Source organism: Lepidochelys olivacea (genome assembly GCF_965140295.1).
Source record: "Lepidochelys olivacea isolate rLepOli2 genome assembly, chromosome: 4".
Taxonomy (NCBI): Eukaryota; Metazoa; Chordata; order Testudines; family Cheloniidae; genus Lepidochelys; species Lepidochelys olivacea.
In genome coordinates this window covers 26,547,243-26,574,818 of record NC_140414.1, presented here as the reverse complement: position 1 = coordinate 26,574,818, position 27,576 = coordinate 26,547,243, and the positions used below count along the sequence as shown (strand labels likewise).

The window sequence follows — 27,576 nt, the reverse complement described above, 5'->3', positions numbered from 1 at the left end:
TGCCTCAAATACTCCTTGATGTAAAACCACCCCCTTTGTTGATTTTAGCTCCCTGTAAGCCAACCCTGTAAGCCGTGTCGTCAGTCGCTCCTCCCTGCGTCAGAGCAATGGCAAACAATCGTGCATCTAAGTTGAGAGTGCTGTCCAGAGCAGTCACAATGGAGCACTCTGGTATAGCTCCAGGAGGCCAATACCGTCAAATTGTGTCCACAGTACCCCAAATTCAACCCGGCAAGGCCGATTTAAGCGCTAATCCACTTGTCAGGGGTGGAGTAAGGAAATCGATTTTAAGAGCCCTTTAAGTCGAAATAAAGGGCTTCATCGTGTGGACAGGTGCAGGTTTACATCGATTTAATGCTGCTAAATTCGACCTAAAGTCCTAGTGTAGACCAGGGCTGAGTTAGCGCTGTCATTTTCAAAGGCAGACACGTGCCCTTGGCCCCAAGGAGCACACAATCTAAATTCAACACAACAAGTGAGGATCATAAGCGGACACCAGGGGCACAAGGGGAGGGACAAGATGACAAAAGCATCATGTCAGTTACATGGGCACATCTTGAAAGTATTGTCATCATCGATTTCCGTCTCATTTCTTGGAGACGGCATTCAGCACACGATGCCTGGACAAGATCCTGCAATGTACCAAATGTTTCTTAAAGGCCACTGAGCACCCTCAATTCCTGCTCTTCAACGAAAGCAGAGGATGCTCAGAACTCTTCCCCAGCACTTAGCACCCTCCAGGATGATGCCCTTATCTACTAGTCTGAGATCATGTCTCCACTAGCGAGCCTACAGAGGCACAGCTGACCCGATGCAGCTGTGTGGCTGTAAGATCGCTCGTGTAGCTGCTCTATGCCAGCGGGAGAGAGCTCTCCCATCGATATAATGAAACCACCTCTACAAGGGGTAGTAGCTACGTCAGCGGGAGAAGCTCATGTGTTTTTTTTCACACCCGTGAGTGACATGAGTGGTAGCATAGACACGGCCTGAGTGCAACAAATTGGGATCCCCAAAATTAAAAGAGTGACACACACCATTTGAAATTTCACACGCACGGATGCTCAAGAGTCTACAGGAGGCAGAGTGCTCCCCCCACTCAGCCCCCACTCTTAAACACATAAAGGGCTGGATTACTGCGGGGGAATCAACATACAATAACACAAGGCATTCTGGCCATAGGTATGAGATTGCCAAAGGGAATCTGTTTCCCTGGAAGTGTTTTACTGCCTACTCATACTCTGACACCCAGTATTCAAGATTTAGGCCTGGTCTACATACAGTTTTAGGTTGACATAAGGCAGCTTATGTCAACCTAACTCTGTAAGTGTCTACACTACAATGGTGCTCCAGCCAACGTAAGTCGCCCACTACATCAATTTAATAACTCCACCTCTACGAGAGGCACAGTGCTTAGGTCGATGTAGTTAGGGCAGAGGTGGGCAAACTACGGCCCACGGGCCACATGATCACTAGGACGGGGAAAATGCTTTTGAAAGCAAAATGCTAATTCAGCTGATTATTTTAGTCATTAAGAACCCCAGAGAGAATTCACTAGCTATATGCTTTAGACTTTTAGAGGGTGCTTCTTTGTCTGGGTGACACAGCCATAAATAAATTGCCTACAATGCATTTAAAAGACCCTGAGAATCTATTTTTCTGGGACATCTGCCCTGCCTTATGTGGACGGAAGCCAATTTTTGTTCTTAAAAATAAACCATATGCAAACGGACACTGAATTAGGACCCAATCTTGCCAAACACATAGCATTACTCAAGAGAGTAGTCCCATTGAAGTCAGTGGTACTACTCGCATGACTAAAGTTATACATGCGTAAAAACGGCTTGCAGGATACTTGCCTGTGCAATTTTCTAGAGTACCTTTAACAGTACAGTACAGGCTAGACCATTAAACTGCTAATAGTGATTTAAGGTTTTTTAGATGAATGAATTTTTCATATATTACAATTTAATCTCTTAGCATATATACAGACACATGCCACTAAGGTGCGCAGAAGTACAGTGTACTCCTTTGTAGAGCTACACCTCATAACATCCGTTTATAGTCCCTAAGACTTTTGCAACCGCATATAAAAACCCTCTTATTAAAGCCACTCCTCTATCAACATATAGGTGGGCTAGTGTATTAACTTTACTATACTGTAATTCCTATACGATACCCAAATATCTAAGTCACCACCAAGACCCGCTCACTGTTAGCATAAGCCAGTTCATCTTTGACCTCATTGTCCTCAGAGCCCAGGGGGAGTTTGTGGATGATGCTTGCACACGCGTGCACACACTCACACAAAGGTATGTAAGCAGCAGTCTCTGATGGAACACGTGGTCTGCTTTTCAAAGATGCTGCCGCTGAGCTCCTGAGGCGGAGAGTCGGGGGTTGCGCAGCATTTCTGAAAATATCAGGCCAAAATGAAACTAAGCATTGGTCTCTGCCCCCTACTGAGGGCCAGACAGGGAGAGAATAAGATGCTGAAATGGATAAAAGGATAAAGACTTAACTGCAGAACTAAGCAACATCCCTCTAAATACATTCCTGGAGGTATCAGGCACAAGGTAGATAAATAAGATCTGCCCTAAATAAAATCCAGGGCACATCATTTGGATCTTGACAAATTCTGCAGCAAAGCAGTGCCTCACTAATAAAAGCGATCAATCTTTCTTACCAACTGTGCTGTGTGTATCAGCTGAGTTGTGAGAGAAACCACAATTCCAGGAAAGCCATGAAAACCCCACACCACCCAGACAAGTCCTTTAAATGCACACTCCCTATCTCCCCAGAAAAGCCTGGATGCTAATGCTGCTAACCCTGGTAGGCTGCAAAGAAGCGACAGAGCAGCTTGCAAGAAGCCGCCTACCCTGGATTACATGCAGTATGATCTTTGCTTGCTCTCCTCGCTCGGCAGCTGAGTACATAGCTCGCAAATCCCTGTTATCTCGCTAAAAAATGAGCGGGTAATTTAGTCCCTTGCACAGCCCAGCCTCTACTGAACTGTGTGAGGGTTTGTCTGTTTTTTTCTGGCCCTTTTCGCCTTATGCACAGAAACGTGAAAGGGGGAGGGGGAAAGTCAGGCAGACCTGCTTGTACCTCGGGCTAATAAACGCCAGCAATAATCTCCCTCCCAGCAGCCCCATCCACTGTCGACACAGGCAATCCCCGAGGAGGAGAGCGCGTTTGGGGGAAAGGGCTTCACGGGGCTGACTTGGTTACAGCTTCACAACCCTGCCCACCCCCGGAAAGCTGAACGCGGCGGCTCTGCCTCCTTCCACCCACCCCATGGCAAAAATGCCTGCCGGGGGGGGGGGGATCTGAAATCGGCAGCAAGCTGGGGTCACAGCCATGGAGGGCTACCCGGCTGCAGTGTGAGCGAGCGAGCCAGACAACGCTACTCACCTCCAGCGGCGGCGGCGGCAGCTGCTCCCCGCGTTCCTTGCAGCGGCGGCGGCAGCTGCTCCCCGCGTTCCTTGCAGCGGCGGCGGCAGCTGCTCCCCGCGTTCCTTGCAGCGGCGGCGGCAGCTGCTCCCCGCGTTCCTTGCAGCGGCGGCGGCAGCTGCTCCCCGCGTTCCTTCCAGCGGCGGCGGCAGCTGCTCCCCGCGTTCCTTCCAGCGGCGGCTGCTCCCCGCGTTCCTTGCAGCGGCGGCGACACCTCTGGCTCGGGCCGCGGCTGAACCCTGCGGGTCACTCGCGAGCACAATAATAAGGAAGTTTTCCCCTAGCCCGAGCAAGGAAGCAGCCCGGCCGACATCGGTGACTGACGCGGCGAGGCGTCCAATGCGGGCCCCATCCACTCTCCTGGCTGCACCAATCGCCATGTCCTAGAAGGGATCAGGGAGGGTGGGGCTAAGGCCTGGGTTGGCAGGGGAGGGAGGAGGACGGGACTGCGCAGCGATTTGTTCAGCCTGGCAGAAGTGGCGTGTCCAAGGGGCACGTAGTTACATCACTTGCACTGGCTGCGGGACGAGGCTGGGGCCGCTGCTCCACGTGGAAGTGGGGAGGAGCTACACAGAAAACGGTCCGAACCCGAGCATCTGCTCCTGGGCTTTTAAATGGGTGAAATCAAAGGAAGGCAGTGCTAGGAAGACAGCCAGCCTTATGGTTTCAAAATGGGAGTGTTTGGGGTTCACTCAGGAGACGGAACGAGAGAGAGAGAGAGAGGCTATATATATAGAGCTGATATCGCAGGGATAAAGTGAGAAATCATGTGATAAATATTATATCTTTCCCATTAAATATGTGAAAAGACTAAGGTGACAAAGTCAAGCACTCTACGGTTAGGAAAGGCCAGCATTACGGTTGCCTGTGCAACCTAAATTCACCCTCCTTCTGCACATGCCTTGTGATACCATCAGTAATTAAACGATCATGCACTACCCGGTGTAGGTGTGTTGGGTCCAAGATATTAGACAGAGTGAGGTAATTTATTGGACCAACTACTGTCCAGCGACAAATTTTCGAGCCACCCAGAGCTGTTCTTGGTCCAATAAAAGATACTACCTCACCCGGCGTATCTCTCTATGATCATGTACTGTTTCTTTCCCCAGGACCCCTGCCTCATACAGAGGACAGGAATGGTGCTCACTGAATGAGCCCCTATTCAAGAGAGAGGTCTGGGTAACTACATGTATATCCGATAAAAAACGAGTTCGCTGAATTAGGATGCCCCATGGCACCAGTCAGTTTGGTATTTTTGCAAAGGCTCATGTGTAAGGATCACATGGGGTGAATCAGACTTGGGAGCCTCATTATTTGCATAATAATCACAAAAGGTTGCTTGTTTCAACCAGAGGTTTCACATGATTTCATACAGCTCGGCGAACATGGGGACTGTCCACCCCCATGCGCAAGTGCTGTGGATATGGCGCAGGCAGGCAGTGCCTTGCACAACACACTACATAGAGCTTTTAATTTCTTGAAAGTAAAATTTCTGATGGTGACAGGCAGGTTTTCATGAGCTCTTGAAGGAGGCGTTTTACAAATGCACTGGGGAAGATCTCTGTCTCTAAATGTACCTGCTGCTGCCAGAGCAAAATTGTCCTGGCGTGCACCCCAAAAGAAACCGGAGGGACAAGAAATCTCCAGCTGTTTCATCTCAAAGAGTTTACTTCAGATTGCCCCCTGGATAGAAGGGGAGTGAGTGAGGGTGAAGAGGCCACCCAAACCATGGCATTTCCTTGAAGCAGCAATAATTCTGGCATGGAGCTCTGCTGCTTACATCTCCTCTGCTGAGAAAGGGATGAAAGACAGTGACTCCATCCCTCCCTCCCCCATAAACCTGGCAGAGCCCCGTGGAACTCAGGTGGTGGGTAGCTCACGAAAGCTCATGCTCAAATAAATTGGTTAGTCTCTAAGGTGCCACAAGTACTCCTTTTCTTTTTGCGAATACAGACTAACACGGCTGTTACTCTGAAAGAAGGGGGATGATACAATAGAATTGGAAAAGGTTCAGAAAAGGGCAACAAAAATTATTAGGGGTATGGAACAGCTGGGACTTTTCAGCTTGGAAAAGAGATGACTGAGGGGGGATATGATAGAGATCTATAAAAGCATGACTGGTGTGGAGAAAGTAAATAAGGAAGTGTTATTTATTGACTCCTCATAACACAAGAAGTAGGGGTCACCAGATGAAATTAATAGGCAGCAGGTTTAAAACAAATAAAAGGAAGTATTTTTTCACCCAACACACAGTCAACCTGTGGAACTCCTTGCCAGATAATTTTGTGAAGGCCAAGACTATAACAGCGTTCAAAAAGAACTAGATAAAAGTCCTGGAGGATAGGTCCATCAATGGCTATTAGCCAGGATGGGCAGGGATGGTGTCCCTAGCCTCTGTTTGCCAGGAGCTGGGAATGGGCAGCAGGGGATGGATCACTTGATGATTACCTGTTCTGTTCATTCCTTCTGGGGCACCTGGCATTGGCCACTGTCGGAAGACAGGATACTGGGCTAGATGGACCTTTGGTCTGACCCAGCGTGGCCATTCTTATGCTCTAAGCAGCACTCCCTCCCTGTCTTTTGTGCCCTCTAGGGATATCTGCTCATGTAAGGTCCTCCCAGTCCACAGAAGTGAAGGAGACTATTGAAGACATAGGATGGGGGTCTCCAAAATCATCAGTGCAGGCCTACTTCAGCTCCCATTGTAATCAGTAGTAAAACTCCCATTGACTTCAAAACTGAGTATGTTTGAAAAATGTCACCCTGTTAGCAATCACACCCAATCCTGCATATAGCTCATGTTTAACTTTAAGCACATCCGTAATTGTATTTAAAGCACTGAGATTACTGAGATGTGCAAAGTTAAGCATGTGCATACATTTTTGCAGAATTGGGGCCTTTATCTGTAAAGATATTTTATTCAAGTGAGGTTCACCTTTTCTCTGTTTCTGTCAAAATATTAGTTGTGGTTGTATGAGCATGAAAGATCCCTTCTTTTATAACCACATCACGTCAAAGTGATTATTCCCCATTTTTATCTTTTAATTTTTGGAGTTTTTGGAGACATTTGGTAAAAAAAATATTTGCCCTAAAGCTCCGATTTTTTTTTTACCGAGTTTCAGCCAAATTATAAATTCGGGGAGGGGGGTTTCAAGTGAGAACACAGCTATAACTACTGGTGACTCATTTTCTGATTTTAAATTGTTGTGCAATATTGCTTTGGGCTGTCTAAAAGCTTCTGCGTTCCTCCCAAAGGCTACCTGCATTTCAGTGGTAGGTGAAGGAGTCTATACTTCATAGGCCAGGTTCCATAGTCTTTTTTCAAGTCAGGCTCCCAGTATTAAAATCACCCCTGTGCAGAGGACCAACACTGCTTCAGTGCCACTTAAGGTATCCTATGTTAGTGTTTGAACAGTGACACACACTTTTGCATGGGCACAAAAGGAGGGTCCTTTTGGAAATGAGGCCCAATATCTACAGTCTTTCTTTCCCTTGCAGTTTCCAGGGTTCTACACTGATGGAGTTCAGTCCACCCTTATATGTTGCATTTAGCACATTTATTTTGCTTAAAAGACCATCCACTTAAAAATTACACTTCTGACTGAAAATGTTTCGTGTACTGTTTTTACAAGTTGCCTCTAGATTACTATAAATAAGGGATTAGAGGAAAAATATACTTCTCTTTTTATTTTATTTATTGCTTTGTTTACTTTGTGATTTGGAAGCACTTTGTGTTTAGTCACTTTCTGTGTTTTCTCCCATATACTGTTAATTTCCTCTGTTGTTTGCATGGGTCGTTGACGGAGCTATAAGAGGAGAAGGAAACCATGAGAAGTATAGGGAAATGTGATTATAAAACCACAACATTTGTGAGAGGAACGCAAGGCAAATGTGACACCTGAAACTATTTTTAAAGTATGTTTTTAATTAGCTAGGTGTCAGGTCGATGGAGATCCTTCAAAGCTACTGCAGTACCAATAACTAAAATAATAAATAAAATAATCTCTCTTCCCCCTGCTATTCTTTTTACTGTTATGTTCATATATTTCTTGCATCCTGAGCTCAGGTTCTCATGTGCTGCAGACTTTCTTGCTCTGGTTTTTCAGTCTGCATCTGACAGGCTGGTGAGTTTTGACACTCACTCACCTTCTCTTTGACATTCCTATGCAATTACTCGACAATGAGATATCCTGGCATGTGTATACATTTTCTACAACACAAAATCCAGGCCTGGTCTACACTCAATTTTGTAGTGCTTTCGTTATTTTTAAAGGTATTTAGGCACCTAAAGGTGCAAAAATCAATAGGCATTAGGCACCTAGGCATTTTTAAAATCCCACTAGGCACCTATCTGTATATTAGGTGTCTAAATACCATTAACAATATGGTCCTTAATAGTTTATTATAGCCCCACTTGAGTGAAGAGCAGTACATGCTGTGAAATGTTTGACTCTTTTTTATAGTTCCACATGTAATTCTGAAAAATCAATCTACATATATTGGATTCCAGCAATGGTGGTCATTACAGAGGAACCAGACCTTGACTCAGAGATTATTGTCTTCAACAAGATGTGCGTGTTTCCCTACCTATGAAATATAATTGGCAGAGCTCTCTGACTATCTCACTTCTGAAGAGATCATGCAGCTATTATGAACACGGATGATAAAACATTACCGTGATGCTTTTCAATGTAAGTGTGCAACGCTTTTTAGACAGCTTGGTTTTCATACAAGCTGAGGGGAGGGATACTTGACACAGCCATCAGCTTAAGACAGTAGTCATAAACATACAGCTAAGGCTAGCCTAGAATTCCTCCTTACCTGTAAGGGGTTAAGAAGCTCAAATAACCTGGTTGGTACCTGACGAAAAGGACCAATGGGGAAAGAAGAAACTTTCAAATCTGGGCGTGGGAAGGCTTTGTTTGTGCTCTTTGTTGTGTGTTCTCTGGGGAAGTAGAGAAGCATCAGGTCAGAAAACTCCTTCTCCTAAAATCTTCCTAAAATGAGTCTCAGTATTGCAAAAAGAGTAAGTAAATAAGGCAAAGTGCATTAGATTATCGTTTGTTTTTACCTTGTGAATTTTCCCTATGCTTAGAGTTTTCCCTATGTCTCTGTTTTTTGTAACTTTAAAGTTTTGTCTAGAGGGGAATCCTCTATGTTTTGAATCTGATTACCCTGTAAAGTTACCTTCCATCCTGATTTTACAGAGGTGCTTCTTTTACTTTTTTTTCTTTATAATAAAGTTCTGTTTTTTAAGAATCTGGTTTACCTATTTGGTTGGTATATTATTCTCAAGCCTCCCCAGGAAAGGGGGTGAGGGGGCTTGGGGGGATATTTTAGGAACAGGAACTCCAAATGGTCCTTTTCCTGAATCTTTGTCTAACTCACTTGGTGGTGGCAGCAGTACCCATCCAAGGATAAGGAAGGATTTGTGCCTTGGGGAAGTTTTTAACCTAAGCTGGTAGAAATAAGCTTAGGGGGTCTTTCATGCGGGTCCCCACATCTGTACCCTAGATTCAGAGTGGGGAGGGAACATTGACAACAGTGGTTCCCAAACTTTAGCAACCTGTGAACCCCTTTCACAAAAATGTCAAGTCTCATGAACCCTTCATCAAGGAGTATCAGATGTGAAGCAGCATGAAGGTATTTAAGAAGCCAACTCAGAGTTCCTCCTACACGAGCGTTCAGGTCTTGAGCAGTCCGGGCAAACGACGCACGGTACAACAAAGCTTAAACTTGTTTTTCATCATAATTTTAAAAACAATACTAGCAGCCTATTTAATTTTAAAAACAGCAAAAAATATCCACCTCCCTTTCCATTTCTTATAAGGAGTCTTGAAGTTTAAATCTCCTCAGTGTGATAGATATGCTTGCTTTGATCTGCTTAGCTCTTGGAAGTCCAGGGGCTCTGCGCTGCTGGCCCTGTGCTGCCTGGGATCCCTAGGGACAGCTCTGTTTGCCATTAGGGAATTTTTCCCCAAGAACCCCCTGTAACATTTCATGAACCCCCAGAGGTTCATGAACCCCAGTTTGGGAACCACTGACTTAAGACAATGCATTCCTCACTGCAGCCAACTAGCTCTGTGGATGGAATGCTGGCCCAGCAAAGCTAGTTACCTTGGCCTGTTTTTAAGAGGTCTGGAGTTGAATCCACAACGCAAGAGCAGGAACTTGACATTGTCCAACACATCCCAAGGTGGGGTTGCTGTTCCAAATGCAATTTAGGCTCAAGAAAGACGATGAGGTAGCAGCATTCATCTATTCTGTAAAGCTCCTTCCGATAGGTATCTATCTTCAGTGTAACAAATTTATTAGAGCATAAGCTTTTGTGGGCTTTAGCCCACTTCTTCAGATGTAGAAGTTTAAACTGGAGTTTGGCAGGTGAATAAATATATACGTACAGAGATGGGTGTGAAGTATTATTATACGCTAATAAATTTGTTAGTCTTTAAGGTGCCACAAGACTCTTTGTTGTTCTTGCTGAAACAGACTAACATGGCTACCCCTCTGAAACTTAACTTCAGTGTGTGTTTCAGAGTCCAGTGTTGATTGCACTTCTTCCATCTTTGTGCATGGTATGAATTTTTAACTGTGACTTATCTGGTGATCATAATCATAGAATCATAGAATCATAGAATATCAGGGTTGGAAGGGACCCCAGAAGGTCATCTAGTCCAACCCCCTGCTCAAAGCAGGACCAATTCCCAGTTAAATCATCCCAGCCAGGGCTTTGTCAAGCCTGACCTTAAAAACCTCTAAGGAAGGAGATTCTACCACCTCCCTAGGTAACGCATTCCAGTGTTTCACCACCCTCTTAGTGAAAAAGTTTTTCCTAATATCCAATCTAAACCTCCCCCACTGCAACTTGAGACCATTACTCCTCGTTCTGTCATCTGCTACCATTGAGAACAGTCTAGAGCCATCCTCTTTGGAACCCCCTTTCAGGTAGTTGAAAGCAGCTATCAAATCCCCCCTCATTCTTCTCTTCTGCAGGCTAAACAATCCCAGCTCCCTCAGCCTCTCCTCATAACTCATGTGTTCCAGTCCCCTAATCATTTTTGTTGCCCTTCGCTGGACTCTCTCCAATTTATCCACATCCTTCTTGAAGTGTGGGGCCCAAAACTGGACACAGTACTCCAGATGAGGCCTCACCAATGTCGAATAGAGGGGAACGATCACGTCCCTCGATCTGCTCGCTATGCCCCTACTTATACATCCCAAAATGCCATTGGCCTTCTTGGCAACAAGGGCACACTGCTGACTCATATCCAGCTTCTCGTCCACTGTCACCCCTAGGTCCTTTTCTGCAGAACTGCTGCCTAGCCATTCGGTCCCTAGTCTGTAGCTGTGCATTGGGTTCTTCCGTCCTAAGTGCAGGACCCTGCACTTATCCTTATTGAACCTCATCAGATTCCTTTTGGCCCAATCTTCCAATTGGTCTAGGTCCTTCTGTATCCTATCCCTCCCCTCCAGCGTATCTACCACTCCTCCCAGTTTAGTATCATAATAATACTTATGCATTTGACTAGCGCTACTCCTCTTCAAAACACTTCACAAATAGGTACTAAAATAACCCTCTAAATCCCCCTGGGAATTAGGAGTTATTATAGAGCAGTGCTTCTCAACTGTGGTCCACCACCATTTGTTCAGGGAAAGCCCCTGGTGTGCCAGGCCAGTTTGTTTACCTGCCGCGTCCGCAGGTTCGGCCGATCATGGCTCCCACTGGCCGCGGTTCACCACTCCAGGCCAATGGGGGCTGCAGGAAGCGGTGCGGGCCGAGGGATGTGCTGGCCGCCCTTCGTGCAGCCCCCATTGGCCTGGAGCGGCGAACTGCGACCAGTGAGAGCCACGATCCGCCAAACCTGCGGACGTGGCAGGTAAACAAACCGGCCCGGCGCACCGGTGCTTTCCCTGAACAAGCGGTGGACCGCAGTTGAGAACCACTGTTATAGAGGAAATATGCTCCTTCAGCAGTGGGACAGCTATCAACGATGTAAGCTGTAAGAGGCTTCATTTCAACTGGCTACCAGTTTCTCAAGATGCAAACTGACTCTGAGAGGCATATGGTGAACCTGTGGCAGCTCCAGGTTTAGAATGCTGCTGTTTTCAGCTTCCATTCCTAAGCTCCAAATCCTAGACCACAGTTCTCTTTAAATACCATTTCAGTTCTCTTTGTTCTTATCCATGTGAGTCAATTAAAGTCTGGCCACATATTTTCCAGCCTGGAGGGGAAAAGAGACAGATTGCATGTGAGAGTATGATTACAGATACTCCAGAGCCGGGGTACTTTCGGCCAGACCATCCTGCTGAGATCCTTGCAGAGGGAAACCCTCTATGGATGGATCTTTCTCCTACCATACAGAACACCAGCTTGAGTCATAGCTGATCAAGCGCTGACCTCACTGTGGGTGCAACCAACCATAGTTGTCAGCACATGTGGACAATCAGACGTGATTTCTAATCCATTAAGAACTGTTATGGGAGAGCTGTTGGAGACTTCTGATTTAAGGAGGCAAGCAGGTACTGTTCATATTTTGAGGGAATGATGTTTTTGAAAGGAACTGGTGGAAAATAATTGTCTGGAGCTGCTCTAAACCACATTAGGGACTTGGCAAGGGCAGATCCTGCCCCAGCATCAAGGAGCCACAAACATCTTTTGTGCTCTTCCCTCTGCTCCCATGGTTTATTTGGCACAGTTAAGAAGCTGACCTTCCATAGTTTGTGGAATGTTACCGTTTTCTATTTTATTTTTTTACCTTTCAGCTCATGTTGTCTCCATGGTGATGTAGAGTATCATATCTCTTGACCCAGGAATTCATAGTTGCAGGCTGTATTTTCATGCAAATATAGCATTGGCCTGTGCTTGGTCATTATTACTTAGCAACATTGGAGATGTCATACCCACATCAGGTCATTAAATCTTCTGTCTCTCCTTCACCAGTAGCCAATGCCTAAATTCTTTAGAGGCAGGCCAAAGCAAAGTAAAAATACACACAAACCTAACCAAAATGCTGTTCCTGGTAGCTTGATAACTATATGGGTAATTATTCAATGCTGTATCTAGGGTAAGTCTCTTCCTGACTACTGTGATGATCAGCTTGCACCCAGAAGCATGACATTTGATTACCAGATCCTCAGCTGGTGTAAATCAGGGTAGCACTATTAACTGATTGTTGATTTACACCAGCTGAGGATCTGGCCTGAATCCTAGCATGCAAAGTTAAGCATGTTATTAGTAGCCAAACAATTATCATGATTCTCATTGCTGTTCCTTGCTAGTGCTAGTTACCGTCCATTCAGTATGAAACCATAATCCCTGCCTTGAAGAGTTTACAATCTGAGAAGCCAAGTGACCAACAAAGGGAGGAAAGGGAAGAGGAACAGCCCTGCTTTAAATACCATTTTTAGTGCCAATCGCACAAAGGTGCTGTTTAGCCAGATAATCAGCTTTCTCAGTATGCAGCAGTAAGAGAAAAGGTGCCAGCATTCATATAGTATCACTTGAAAGTAATATTAAAATCATTCCAAAGACAATGTCTGTGTGTACTCCCCAAAATCAAGTAGAAAACTGATCCAAAAGGAGCCTGGGGCATTCTGAGACCTTTGTGCCAGGAACCATCGACACAGCTGTCATCATCAGGGCTGGTGAAACTGTTGAGGCCCACAGTGCAACTTGCGAGGGGCAGAGCTTGTCAACAGAGGGCTCTGCACTCAGGAACTGACTCCCAGAAGAGATCAGAACAATCCCAAGCTAACTAAAGCCCAAGCGACTGACAACGTGAGACTCCCAGCTTCCTTTTCGAAAAAGCAGGTTTCTCTAGCTCTGGGGCTTTCTGAGAAAAGCTTGAGAGAGTGACGTGAATGCACCCTAAAGACTCAAAACCTGAAGAAAAATTATCCAAACGTCTCCGACTCAAGGAATATTTCCAACACACCTCTGAACAGCATACTAACCCACAGAGACCTTCCTACCAAAACTACAAAAAGAAGGATTCTAGGTGGACTCCTCCTGAAGGTCGAACCAACAGACTGGACTTCTACATAGAGTGCTTCCGCCGACGTGCACAGGCTGAAATTGTGGAAAAGCAGCATCACTTGCCCCATAACCTCAGCCGTGCGGAACACAATGCCATCCACAGCCTCAGAAACAACTCTGACATCATAATCAAAAAGGCTGACAAAGGAGGTGCTGTCGTCATCATGAATAGGTCGGAATATGAACAAGAGGCTGCTCGGCAGCTCTCCAACACCACTTTCTACAAACCATTACCCTCTGACCCCACTGAGGGTTACCAAAAGAAACTATACCATCTGCTCAAGAAACTCCCTGAAAAAGCACAAGAACAAATCCGCACAGACACACCCCTGGAACCCCGACCTGAGATATTCTATCTGCTACCCAAGATCCATAAACCTGGAAATCCTGGATGCCCCATCATCTCAGGCATTGGCACCCTGACAGCAGAATTGTCTGGCTATGTAGACTCCCTCCTCAGGCCCTATGCTACTAGCACTCCCAGCTATCTTCGAGACACCACTGACTTCCTGAGGAAACTACAATCCATTGGTGATCTTCCTGAAAACACCATCCTGGCCACTATGGATGTAGAAACCCTCTACACCAACATTCCACACAAAGATGGACTACAAGCCGTCAGGAACAGTATCCCCGATAATGTCACGGCTATCCTGGTGGCTGAACTTTGTGACTTTGTCCTCACCCATAACTATTTCACATTTGGGGATAATGTATACCTTCAGATCAGCGAAACTGCTATGGGTACCCACATGGCCCCACAGTATGGCTGACATTTTATGGCAGCCTAGGGGCTGCTCTAACCAACCCTGAGTTCAGATTAACCCTGAGATGCAGGGAGCTGTCCCCTCTGCTGTGCCACACAGAAACTCAGTTCAGCAGAGAATTTGGGCCCCTACGTTTCCAACATTCTCTCTGTCCACTCTTGTTAAAATTTATATTATCTCTTGTGTCTGGTGGCTTATTTTCTGATGTTTTTTTTTTAAATTTGTATTTCTTTATTTAGCCTCTAATCCTGGGAATTATTTCCCCTTACAGTGTCTTAACACATAAGTGCACAGGTCTTTTCTCATCCATATTGTCCCTGCATTGTCTCAGAAGAAATAAAACAAGCCTTATATTAATATTGGAACAGAAATGTTTTAGACCTGAAATGAAGGCAGATTAAAAACTTCTATTAAAGGTCTGGTAGATGGTCCTTGGCAGATATGTGCTGATGTATCTAGTCCCTGGAGGGATCTGTCCGTCAGCCAGCAAGCGACTCAAAGTAAGAATGACTCACAAAGGCAGAACTCTTGGTCTAATGGGAGAAGATGCCGTCTGACATAAGCCAGACATTATTCACCCGTCATCCATAAACATGCATGAGAGCTATCTTTTGGGGGAGTAGTAACCCTGAGCTGACCATAAAAGTTTCTTTGTCACTGGAGGGAATGAACCCATGTATGTTTTTTTTCCTGTATTCCTTCCATGGTATAGCTACCTCCTGGACCAAGAGTGACGGGCTATCATGCCTGTATCCCATACAGGAACTCCACAGCAAGGCCGAAGTTATGCCAACCATACTGCAGGTGCAGTTGTGTGTACAAGTGGTCCAGTGGCTCTCCGCCAGCCCTTGCCAGCCTTTCCTCCAGAACATCCATTCCCCACCCTTGGCTAAACCTCTTCACAGAGCACATCTCACACCCTTTGGCTTATCTTGACCTAGAAACTCCAAGGAGATTTTGTTCTAAAAGGATGCCTGACAAAATCAGCTATTCTTCACTGCAAACAGCATTAGGGCTTCTTTAAATGTGATAATCAGACATTTAGACAGGAAGAAGCATCTCAGAAAACACTTTCTAATGTGAGTTTCATACACTTTCTCTGGCCAACACAGACTCTTTTGAATTAATGTCTTAAAAAAGGTTCAGCTCCTGTGGATTTTTGTTTGTTTGTTTTGGGTAATGTACCAGGAGCTGTAATGTAGACACAACTTGATGCCCAAAGTACTGTTTGTGAGGGAGTTTATTTTTCTAAGATCAGAGCTTATTTGAGAATGAATTAAAAATAGCCTTGCAAGTTACTCCAGGCTCTCTCTCTCATGCATCATATGAGATGGAGGAAATTCCTGCGGGCTGCAGATAAACCTATAATCATTTAATCTGCAATGGGTTACTGTGAAATCCAGACAGAAACCATCTTTCTTATAGCTGCACAGTACTTACAGTCACTCAGAATTTCCAAGCCCTAGTGTAGAATCAGAAAGTATAACAGGAAAGTAACAAGTAGATGAGCAGTAGGCTGGCTTGGGGTAGTGCTTTGAGCCGCCATGCAGGAAAGCTGAGTGGGAGTCCCAGCTCGGTTAGGATTTGGGAATACTATATGGCAGAACGTTCATCCCAATTAAATCTCATCAATACAATGAAAGAAAAGGCAGTGCATAAAAGTGGCACAGGGTCCTGCCAGTTTCATCACACACTTCCACTTTACCCCCTGCAACACCATGGCAACCTATCTCCTCTAGGAATGACAGAGTCAGGGATTTCAGCTGCTGCTGCTCTCTGAAACTCCTGTAGCGGGGATGTGTGGGAGGAGGCATCACAACATAGGGCACTTTCTCTGCTTTGGCCTACAGTTTTAGGAGGAAGGAGCAGGATGCCAAAGAGAGTAGCCAGACCTGCCCGTCCCACAGAGAAGTTTCTGGAGGCATGTGTGGAGCTGGTGCTCCCGCGGTGACCCTACTCAGATCCAATAGTTTAGTTTCCTCTGCACCGACAGAAGCAAAGGGAGTGTGGGGCCAGCCCTCTACAGGAATCACCTCACTTATCACTGAAACGCAGCCGCCTCTGGCGCGAAACATAGGGCTTGTCACACAGCACACAGCAGCAACACCACAGTTTAGGACTGGAAGTGAAGAATACTGTATATAACGTTTGTCCTAGATTTACAAATCAGCATAAAGCAAATATCTCCCCACACAGCAACATACTTGACCTGGCTTACTAATGTAATAGGAAATTGGATCAGAAACATAATTATGTTGCACATGATAAACCTGAACACACTTAGCTCAGCCTTCACTTCCTACTGTGCCCGCTTCTGAAAATTTGCTTTACGAAGAGAGAGAACCAAGGAAACACAACAGTACACAAGCAGTTGTACAACAAAGAAAAACACTGTCAGCTGTACATATGAAAGGCTATCCTCATTTATTTCAACACAACATTTGGCAAAAGGGCCAGTAAAACACTTTCTTACACATGAAACTTGCTTTAGGTACCTGCCCACTGACATATTCAACAATGTTTAACAAACATACGGTACTCAGGGTAAGCAATGAGCACAGTTGTCGGACAATGAAAAAGATGCAATATTTATATGCTTTTTACAAGAAAAACCACAGAAAAATACAAAAAGTATAGTCTGCAGTGTTTACAACCTTGCATAGTATTATCAGTGTTGGGCCTTAATTCTGCAAAGTACAGCCAGCTCCCAGGGCCCACCAGGAAGCCTGCATAGGTGCAGGGATCCATGCACATGGAGTTGCTTGCATAATTGGACCCAAAGAGTTTAACTTATGATAGCAGTGACATTTATTTAAAAAAAACATTGTGCTTTTGAAAATGAAATCTATTTGCTTAAGACTCCACACACCCCCTTTAAAAATTACGTACAGTGAAAATAAGAAGTTCACAGCATGTTGGGAATGCAAAGCCCTTGCATTAATGCTTTAAAAATACAGCTTTTAGCGAAGCCTGGAAATGACTGACAGAATATAAAATATTTGCCATGCTGAGTCCTGATCCTGAAACCTCTTACTTGGGGGAGTCAAAGACAGTGCTTGTGAGAGTATGGACTGCTCAGTCCAATACAAATTTGCAGGTTCAGGCCCCCTTAGGTATTGGGTAAGGCTAGAGAACTCATCACTAATATTTCTGATCAGTGGAAATTTCATCATCCTCTCCCTTTGGCATTACTACTATTAAGAATGCATTGACAGCATGCTTGGTTCTATACAAGATACAAAGTATTGAGAATCTCTGCCCCAAAGAGCTTACAGACAAATCCAAAAAAGACACAGTGAAGACAGGATGCATTGGGAAACCTATAGGAGAAGTGTTAATTGTTATTTGTTAATATTACAGTTGTTGACTTGCTTCTTGAGGTCACCCTGTGAACACAATTCAGGCTTCTGCTGCTGGCAAAGATAGTGACTTATTTTGCTGAGTAATCAGGTCCATGTCAAATAAGAGCACTGTAGAGTTACAGAGTCATCACTGTCTTTACCAACCCCTCCTCCCAGCATCCAATTAACCTCTTGCTCGCTGAATGTGTCAGTGTGCTGGAGACTTTCCAAGTGGCTGCAGGGAGTCAGTTGCCCATCTCCCATTAAACACCCATCTCCCATATGCTCCTTTGAAAACCCCAGCCAGAAACATCTGTGAAGCAGCAAGATTCTTTTAAATGGTGGGAATGTAGGAAGCATGAGAGTTAAGACCGGGAGGGTGATTTTGCCTAACACAGCAGTCTGGTAGGTAGCACTCAAGTTAAAAGTACCTATTATATACATTGTCAACCTATTTTATATACCATTACTAATTAATTACAACGTGTTCTTTTGATACATATTAAGGCTGGGATTTGCAATGGAACCTAAGAGACTCATTCACCCAAATCCAAATGAAATTCAAGGAGAATTGGGCATTTAAATCCACTAGGTACCTTTGAAATTCCTATGTACTATATATACACCTGTCATATCACAAAATCAATCTTTCTCTCTCTCTCTCTCTCTCTCTATATATATATATATATATTTATATACACACACACACTTTATATCCAATGTAAGAGATTATGCAGGGAAAAAGTCATTTAACCAATAATACATTTTCGTTTAGTCAATATTGCACTTGGTTAGTTAGTTCACTGACTTTTTACAAACCTGTTCTACAATCTTAGGTACTTTAACAAAGGTGGTGATTCTCAGGCCTGCAGTCAATCCTGCAGTCAATCAAAGTGCAATCCCAATGGATGAATGAATCTGAATGTTTTTAAGGTGCAGTACAAATAAAAGACAGGATTTGGTGGCATCTCCTCCAACAATAGAATACTATTGCAAGTAAGACATGAAAAATGTTTTTTTAAATTGCTCTTGGCCACAATTTATGATAGGTTAAATTTTTCATAAAACTCTAAGGCATTCAGGAACTTTTCCCGAAAAATCTCTTTATTGCTGTATCTTGGGAGCGCCAAGATGTGATAGCAGGTATTGGCAACAGGATGGAAAAGGTCCGGGTTTTCTTTTTTAAAGTCTGCAATAGTGAATTGAAAATGTCTCATCCCTTCGGCAGGGATTCGATCCGTTCCTGTCAGAAAAGCTGAGGGGAGAAAAAAAAAGTCAATAAGATGCAGACAGAAAACACACTAAGATAACATTACTGGAGGACAAATGGGGTGGCGGGGGCAGAGAATCATAAAGTAAATATACAGGTAATTGTACAAGCTACTTGTTTTGTGTTTTTTGTTTTGCACTTAGTGTACTTGAATATTTTGAATCCTTTTACTTGCTGACTTATAATGAGAATGATCCCTTCTTTTCTTTTTTAATTAAAAATATTTTTTAAGTTAGAAAGGCGAGGCTAGGCTTTCTGTGTTTAAAAACTATGAACCTGATCCAGCAACCTTCTTGGATAAAGCTGGGACTACTTGTGTCAGTAAGGAACACTCACATAATTAAGAACTCCACTTAGGCCCCGACCAAGTCATCTCTTTTGTGCCCCCTCCTTCTGATCTGTGCCACAATTTCACCTCAAAATTTATAAAATTAAATACAAAAAGACACACAGGAATTTGGGGGGGGAGGCATAATCAATGCTATCTTTGGTTATCTTGCACTAAGTTACTATGGCAATAGATGTCTTGAAATACCTTGGAGAGAGAGATTAATAAGTAGATGTAGCAGAATTTCTGTCCTGTGGGGAATTGCTGATATTTTGACATTTGTTGTCATCCCAAATCAGGAAAAAAAGTCCAAATTTCAATTTTTTTCATGGACTGGAAAGGTCATAAACATTTCAATTAGGAAATGTCTAAACATTTTGTTCAACATTTTCAATCAAAATTAAATGTTTCAGGACTCCCAAATTTAAAACATTTCATTTTGGTTTGGTGAACCAAATTAAAAAGTTTCATTTTGACTTGGTTCAGCATTAATCTGGGGCTTTCCTTAAATGTCACAGCGTCTCATGGGAGTTGTAGTGCTGGTGCCTAATGCCCCAATTCTCCTGTATGGATGGGGCTTCCTGGCTGGATTGCATCTCCCATAATGCATCACAGTCTCCCTGCTGGTTGAACCATTATGGTGCATCATGGGAAATGCAGTCCAGCCAGGGAGCACTTGCCCATAAAAGAAAATGGGGGCATGGGGCAACTGAACTACAAATTCCATAATGCTCTAGGGCTGCTCAGGTGAGCATAGATTAATGCTGAACTGACCTGAAACTAAACATTTTGATTCATTTAAAAAAATCAAAATGTTCAATTTGGGGCTACCTGACCCAAAACATTTTGTTTTGATTTTCCTGGAAAATCAAAGAGTGTCAGCAAAATGTAAGTTTTGCCTGTAGAAATGGCATTTTCTGTTAGAAAAAATATTGTGACAGAAATCTGCACCCCAGCTCTACTAATAATCAATCAATCAATATAATCAAAGAGGGAGCTGGGGAAAAAGGCAGAAGTCTTGACTCCTCGTCCTCTGCTCTAACCACTAACACATACTTCTAAAATATTTCCAGCAGATGAAGAATTAAGAAGTAGATATTCTTCCATTTAGTCAAACTAAATACTCTCATGAGGTAATTGCTGTGAAGCTAATCAAATACCTCTGGCCTCAGCTGCATGCTGATTCATGACCCATCACCTCCACTTGCTCTATATTAGCCTTAGGTGGAATAAAGTTAGGATACCTAGGGATGTTCAGAATAAATGAAGTACAGAAGAATCGTGGCTAAGTCAGATGCACTGGGGCAGAGTCTAAGAGTGAGACCTAAAGGAACAGAACTAAAATTTGGCAGAGAAGGCTCTGGCATGGAAATGATGAAAACAAGGCCAAATACAGTAAAAAGCAATTTAAAGCAAAATTATTTTACAACCAAAATGCTTTTTTGTGTTTTAAATAGAGAGAGAATATTTAGTGCATTATTTAAAGTGCCTGTTTTATTACCAAGAAAATTCTTCTTCTTTTCTTCTGGGAGTTCATGAAACACAGCCCAAAAATTCTTGATGGTTTGATCAGACTTTTCATAATCTGTGTACTTTGTATTCTGTCAAAGAGAATAAAAATAGCCCTGCCCCATTAGTCTAGAAATATAAGACCGGAAGGCACCTTGCTAAGTATTATCTAAACCATCCCTGACAGGTATTTGTCTAACCTGTTGTTAAAATCCTTCAATTATGGACATAACACAAGATGCCTAGGTAATTTGTTACAGTGCTTAACTACCCTGACAGGAAGTTTTTCCTAATGTCTAACTTAATTTTCCCCTGCTGCAGTTTAAGACCATTACTTCTTGTCCTGTCCTCAGTGGTTAAGAAAAACAATGCATCACTCTCCTTTTTGTAACAGCATTTACATAGTTGAAGACTGTTATGTCCTCCATCAGTCTTTTCGTCTCCAGATTAAATAAACCCAGTTTTTTTAAGTCTTTCCTCATAGGTCATGTTTTGTTGCTCTCCTCTGGACTTTCTCCAATTTGTCCACATCTTTCCTGAAGTGTGGTGCCCACTGCCCAGAACTGGACAAAATACTCCAGTTGAGGCCTTCTCAGTGCTGAGTAGAGTGGAACAACTACTTCTCATGGCATGCTTACAACATTCCTACTGATACATCCCAGAATGATTATCACTTTTTTTGCAACAGTGGTACATTGTTGACTCATTGAGTTTCATCCTATTTATTTCAGATTTTTAAACACCCCTGTACGAACGCAGAAGTTCAGGGCACTCTAATCAAGGGTCTGCCTCAACCAGCTAGAGAGAAAGGAGTATAGTACATGGATTTCAGATCTGGGAATGGATTTCTAACATGCCCACTTTGCAGCTTGAAGGTGGTGGGAGGGAAGGATTCAGGTCAGATCCGGGGTATTGCTTTAGGCCCATCTCTAATTCTTCTCTTGTTTGTTGTTTTTTTTATCTTAAGAAGTGGTACCAGGAAAACCAAAGGGGTGTCTTTCATATGGGGCAAATTTCCAACAAGGGTGTAATGGGTGGAGCTCTGAAAATTGTAATTAGTATTTGTATTACAGTAATGCCTAGCGACCCCTGCCATAACTGGGGCCCCATGGTGCTAGATGCTGTACATACGCATAGTCAGCAAAGGCACCACTCTTCTACTGTTTTACTTTGAGTGCCCAAAGCATGCTTAGTGCGGTACTCTGCAGCATGGACCTCCAGATCATGTTTCTTTGGCTACAGAGCACTAAAAATGAGACAACAGCACAACCCAAAAGAATTTAAAGGAATATCAACCTGTTTAGCCCCAAAATGACTAGTAGCCACTAGGAACAATTAATTGGGTCACTGGTGTGAACCTAAGTGAAAAGCCCCTCATCTCTTACCAGGCCCCTGAACCACCTATTCTCTCATTCATGGGATATGTACTCGACAAAAGAACAAAGACAGGGAACCTATATTCAGCAAGTGAAGCAGGTGCATGCTCTGCTGGACTGCATTACCTCTTCCAGCAGCTTCCAGTCATATTTTGTATGTCCACGGAAAACAGTAAGGAACTCGATAGGAAGGAAGAGCTTCCACTTTTTAGCTGGACAGCCTCTTAAAAACCCATTCCTGAAATCCTCAAATGGCTTCTTTACCGATTCATTGAACACATAATTCACGTATGCATTGACGTATTCTTTCCTGCAAAGATATCAACCGAATGCTGTAGATTTCTTGCTTTTAGTGAAACAGACTGAGGGACAACTTTAAAGGGGAAACCTACAATATGGCCTTAATCCAACACATGCAAGAAACATTGTGCACATGCGTAGCCATCCCGCTGAGTTCAATAGGATTACTTATGTACATAAACAAACACGAATGGCCACTACAAATGACTGTCAATTCAGTCACCCCCATGAATGCATTTTCTGTGCTATTTTTATACATTATAAGGTCATTCTTATTAATTGTTTATATTGTAGTAGTAGCCAAGGGTCCCAGAGTAAGACACGGCAGGTATTCTTTATTTTGTGCTGAATGCACATTTATGAACACAGACCCCTGGTCCATATTCTGCTCTGTTTTACAGTGGAATAAATCCAGAGTAACACCCATTGAAGTCAACAGAATTATTCTGGATTTACACAGGTTTAACTCAGTTTGATTCTTCTTTTTATTTGTGACAGGAATGATTCACTGGAATTGTAGTTCTATATCATCTACCCATTTTAAATATTATATATAGGGCTTAAATAGGGCTTTCAGATTCAGAGATTTTAAGCCCAGCCGGGACCATTTCTGAGCTTCTGCATAACACAGACCAAAGACTATCATCTCCCAGTTACCCCTGTGTTGAGGTTATCCCTGATACACTGTAAGGTTAATGAACTTTTACTTCCAACTATCCTTCTGTCCTATGTAACAAACAATTTGCTCGAAAGAAAAATCTTACAGTTTAAAATCAAATTTTATATATATATATATATATAAATAAATCGATACCTCTTCCAGGACAGAAACTAAAACACTAGATGCTTAAAGAAGTGTGTGCGTGTGTGTGTAGAGAAAGAGGGAGAAAACTACCTGTTATGCTTTGTGATTGGAATGTCTGCACCATTTTCTTTAAGTTCGATGGAAACTATAGATCCTCCTTGTTCCTTCATTATCTACAACAGTCAAAGGCAAAGTAAAAAATTGAATGCTGGTTTACTCATACCATTCTTATTCTTTATACTGAGCCTGATACTGCAAACACTTATGAAGGTGAGGACTTAACTTATATGATCAGTTGTGCTGATTTCAACGGGACTACTCATAAATCAAGTTACTCTGTGTATAAGTGTTTGCAGAGCTGGGCCCGTAAGTAGAATGATAATGGCTTACTGTGAAATCCATCATCATGTTCTCAAGGATGTCATCATAGTCTTCATCCAGCATTTCTTGAAGATTCCTGTCAGACAAGAAGCAATATGGAAATAGACTCTAAATAATTTTGTTAATGCAAATTAGCAAAATATTTTCTATTTCTGTACATATACACATTTTTTGTCTTACATCTTATCTAGCACCATTCATTCCGAATGACCCACAAATTGGTCTACAACTGGTCTATAAACTTCAGGTCTGATCCAGCAATGAGCTTCATGTGGCCTGAGCAGAGCCCCCCTGACTTTCAAGGAATTCCATGCAGACGTATGGGTCAGTTTGCACCCAGGTCATTGTAGGACTGGAGCCTCGGACCCCCATCCTACAGTTATATAGGTGAATAACTTTACACACATGAATAGTCCCACTGACAGTTACTCACATATGTAAGTGTGTGCAGAATCAAGGCCTGAGGCTGCTATGTTTACTGAGTCAAGACAATTCCATCATGGACCATGGGGATGATAGATAAGAACAATTTTGTTGTGCACAGCAGCACCACACAGCAATTTAAGACAGGAAGTGAAGATTTTTTGGTAATTTGGTTCACTGATGTAATTCATAGTTTGTTCTTTTAATTTTTGTGTGAAGCACTTAGTTGCCATGGTGATAAGTGCTGTGCAAGTTAGTGAAATAAGAAGTGAAACAGCAGGGGGAGGAGGTTGGGTAGGCAGAATGCAAGTAACTAAGTTGGAACTTGTCCAAGACACTGAAGGAAATAGACATGCTATTAAAAAACAAACAAAATAAATTGCCATGCAGTCTTTGTGATCCTGGTCTCTTACTTCTCAGCCAGAATGAGCACCACAGTATCCCCATCTTGATGATAGGACATTGGTTATAACATAACCAATATAATAACACTATCTACTGAATCACCACCACCATTTCCTGCTGTACATATCTGAAATCTCGTATTCAAAACCTAATGCAACCAAAGCTTAGTTTTTCAGATCTGACATGATCACAGCATAGAGAAATAATTCCGTTATACTAAACATTTAAGTTGGTTAAAATGGAATCACAACAGAAATTTATAACCCACCAATCAGGAGACTATTAAATAAGATGCAGCTTTGTTTCAGCCAGGTCTAAATTATAGCCAACAACATTCTTAGGGCTTGTCTACACTCGCAAGTTTTGTCGCCAAAAACTGCCTTTTGGCAACAAAACAGCAAGAGCATATACACTACAATGGGACTTTTGTCGTGAAAAGCACCCAGTTTTGGTGACAAAAAACTTCCACCCCAATGAGAGACTTGTCTTTCCCCCTCCCTTTATTGTCCACAAAGAGCCAGTGTAGACACTGCTGACTGTTTTGTCGACAGAACTGGCTTCCGCCAGTATCCCACAATGCCTGCCCTGATTGCTCTGCTCAGTGTTTTGATCTCTGCTTCCCTGCAGCCATGTGCCCCTCCCCTTTCAAAGCTCCGGGAAGTATCTGTGTGCTGCTCCGTTTGGGAAACAAAGAAAGAGCAAATCATTGGAATGCTCCTGTTCTGCCCTGCGCTAGAAACATAGCGGCAGGCAGACTGCTGCTGTGGGGGAGGAGGCCAGACTGCTGCGCTGTTTTGTCATTCGTGTCACTGTGGAGAGCTCCCACAGCTACTCACGATGCTGCTCTCGGCAGCTGAGGGGGCTGTGGGAGAACCCAGAGAGAATCTCAAGGTATGCAGCGATCAGCTCTTTCTTCCCACAACACTGCACTGTGGGATACATACCCACAGTGCATTGCTCACCCTGTCGATGATGGTCTCCCCAGTGTGGACATGATCTGTCAACAGAGGGAGCAAGTGTGAACACCCTGTGGCGATTTTTTTGTTTTGTTGACTTTTGGGTGTCGACATAAGTTTTGTCAACAAAACTTGGTAGCGTAGACAAGCCCTTAACTTGTCCGTTTGCAGGGGTGCAATTCAACCTCCTGCTTGTCCAATGCCTGGCCCCACTGAAGACAAAGGGAGTTTCACTGTGGACTTCAGTGGGCGCAGAGTTTCACCCTTAGGGTGTGTCTACACTGAAATCGAAGGAGTGACTGCAGCGCATGTGGACATACCGAGCTATCCGCAATCTAATTAGCGTGAATATCAATACCAGTGAAGCCACGGCAGCGCGGGCATCAGTGTCAACTATACAAGCCCGCCCAGGACTCTGAGTACTGAGCCAGTCAGCTAGCCCACACTGCTGCAGCTTCACTGCTAGTGGTACTCATGCTATACTCAGGTTTGTATACACGTGCTGCAATCCACTTGCAGGGCAGACGTACCCTGAGTGTCTCATCTCTGGAGCATGTCCCTGTCCTAGTATTATCATATCAAAAGCAGTATGGTATTATAAGTTCATTGAAGGCATGTACTTGAATAACTGTATTTAGCTCTGTTTTTAGTGGTTTCTATGCACACCACAAAGTAGGAGACCCTCCCCCCCCCCACATACTTTTATTTAATGGCACAAAGCTTGGGAAATTGTTTTCATACCTCCCTTCTGTAGGAGACAGCTCTTTTAAGTCTTCTAGAGTGGGTGGAATATCCAGCAACTTTTTGTACAGAGCTAGAGGGAAATGAAAGGGAGCGATCTTCATGTTATACAGTGCCATTCCAAACAGAGTGCCAATCAGGAAAAAGGTGTCTTCGCTTCCTGGTACCTAGTTTGTGTGTTTAAAAAACAAAACAAAGCCCTTATTACTGACTTTTATTATGGTGGGGAGGGAGTGTGTCTAGTGGCTAGAGGCAGGGGACTGGGTATCTGGATCCGTGAATTGTATTCATCGTTCTGCTGCTGAGTGCCTGGGCAAGTCACTGACACTCTCTTATAGTTATGTCTAACCTGCAGTTGGGAGGTGTGATTGCAGCATATGTAGATACACCTGAGCGAACCTTGATCTCGCAATAGCAGTGAAGTTGCAGCAGCACAGATGACACTCACTCAAGTATATGCCCAGGGTCCTGGGCAGACAGGGCTAGTCCGTGCCGCTGTAGCTTCGCTGCGATTGTTACTTGAGCTAACTTCAAAAGTATCTCATGTTTGTCTACGTGTCCTACAATCACACCTCCTGATTGCAGTGAACATACCCTATGCGTAAATAAAGAAGTAACGGCATACATACAGAACCCTATGCCTGTTATTTAAAGGAGCAAGCATTTCTGAGGCCCAAAATATGAACTGGAAACTCCTTTAACTGAGAATCTGGTTGTTGGTGGGACTCCAGGATTTCCCCTAATGGAGGCTGAGCTTGCTCAGTGGAATCCAAGCACTGCCCACAGGGAGACCTGCAGCATTTCTAAGTCTGTTTCTCACAGAAGACATGACCCAGATGGTGAGCCAGTTCATAAAAACGTGAAGGGGTGACAGTCATATGGGGAAATACCAGCTAAAAGGAGATTTTTTTTTTAAGGTGAGGTTAAAAAATAGTATCATCTTAATAACTCACCTGAGAGGGGAACCAAATCAGCTTGGAGTCCTCCAAACTTCTGAATATCTGTGCTTCTGGACAACACAGTTCCCTTGTAATGATAGTGAAGAACTCCTGGGACAACCCTCCATCATCAATACCTTGTTCTCCAACGAACTGCACCTGAACAGTCCAAAAAGACCCCAAGAAAATCACTGCTCTTGTGTCCATACTGAAATGATCACTTGTACAACTCCTCCCAGCACTAGGCAGTTACTTGGGCCCTGAAATCTGCAGAGAGCTTGATGTAGGTGCAAGGGACTGTCAATGCATATGAAATTGCAAGATTGGGGCCCTCGTTTGCAGAGGTGGCAATAACAAATTGAATACCCATAACTGCAGTGGCTGTTCAGCATGAAACACTTCCGTGTGTTTACCCTTGAATGATCATCATCTGTTATACTGGACAGGAGATGGAGATAGAAGGAGGAAAAGTTATAAGTGATACCACAGTGTTGTCAGCTATCATAATTTTATTTCGAGTCTTGTGCTAGTTGGTATTTTTCTGAAAGCCCCA

At 43.6% G+C, this 27,576-nt stretch overlaps 2 protein-coding genes across 3 annotated transcripts in view; both read right to left on the bottom strand.

Annotated features, from left to right (window-relative positions):
- HERC3 (HECT and RLD domain containing E3 ubiquitin protein ligase 3) overlaps positions 1-3,726 on the bottom strand; it is a 111,837-nt gene extending 108,111 nt beyond the window's left edge. For both annotated transcript variants that reach the window (XM_084626355.1, XM_084626356.1), the window contains exon 1: positions 3,409-3,726. The gene's annotated coding sequence lies outside the window, so the exon portion shown is untranslated. The remainder of the gene's footprint in view (positions 1-3,408) is intronic.
- A 12,931-nt stretch (positions 3,727-16,657) lies between these two features.
- Positions 16,658-27,576, bottom strand: part of LOC311520018 (E3 ISG15--protein ligase HERC5-like) — a 46,345-nt gene continuing 35,426 nt past the window's right edge. The window contains exons 17-23 of the mRNA XM_084627191.1: positions 27,039-27,182; positions 26,086-26,252; positions 23,570-23,636; positions 23,270-23,352; positions 22,201-22,384; positions 20,691-20,790; positions 16,658-18,846 (exon numbers count right to left, since the gene is read on the bottom strand). Of these exons, the coding sequence (XP_084483317.1) occupies positions 18,632-18,846; positions 20,691-20,790; positions 22,201-22,384; positions 23,270-23,352; positions 23,570-23,636; positions 26,086-26,252; positions 27,039-27,182 (960 nt within the window). The 3' untranslated portion in view covers positions 16,658-18,631. The remainder of the gene's footprint in view (positions 18,847-20,690; positions 20,791-22,200; positions 22,385-23,269; positions 23,353-23,569; positions 23,637-26,085; positions 26,253-27,038; positions 27,183-27,576) is intronic.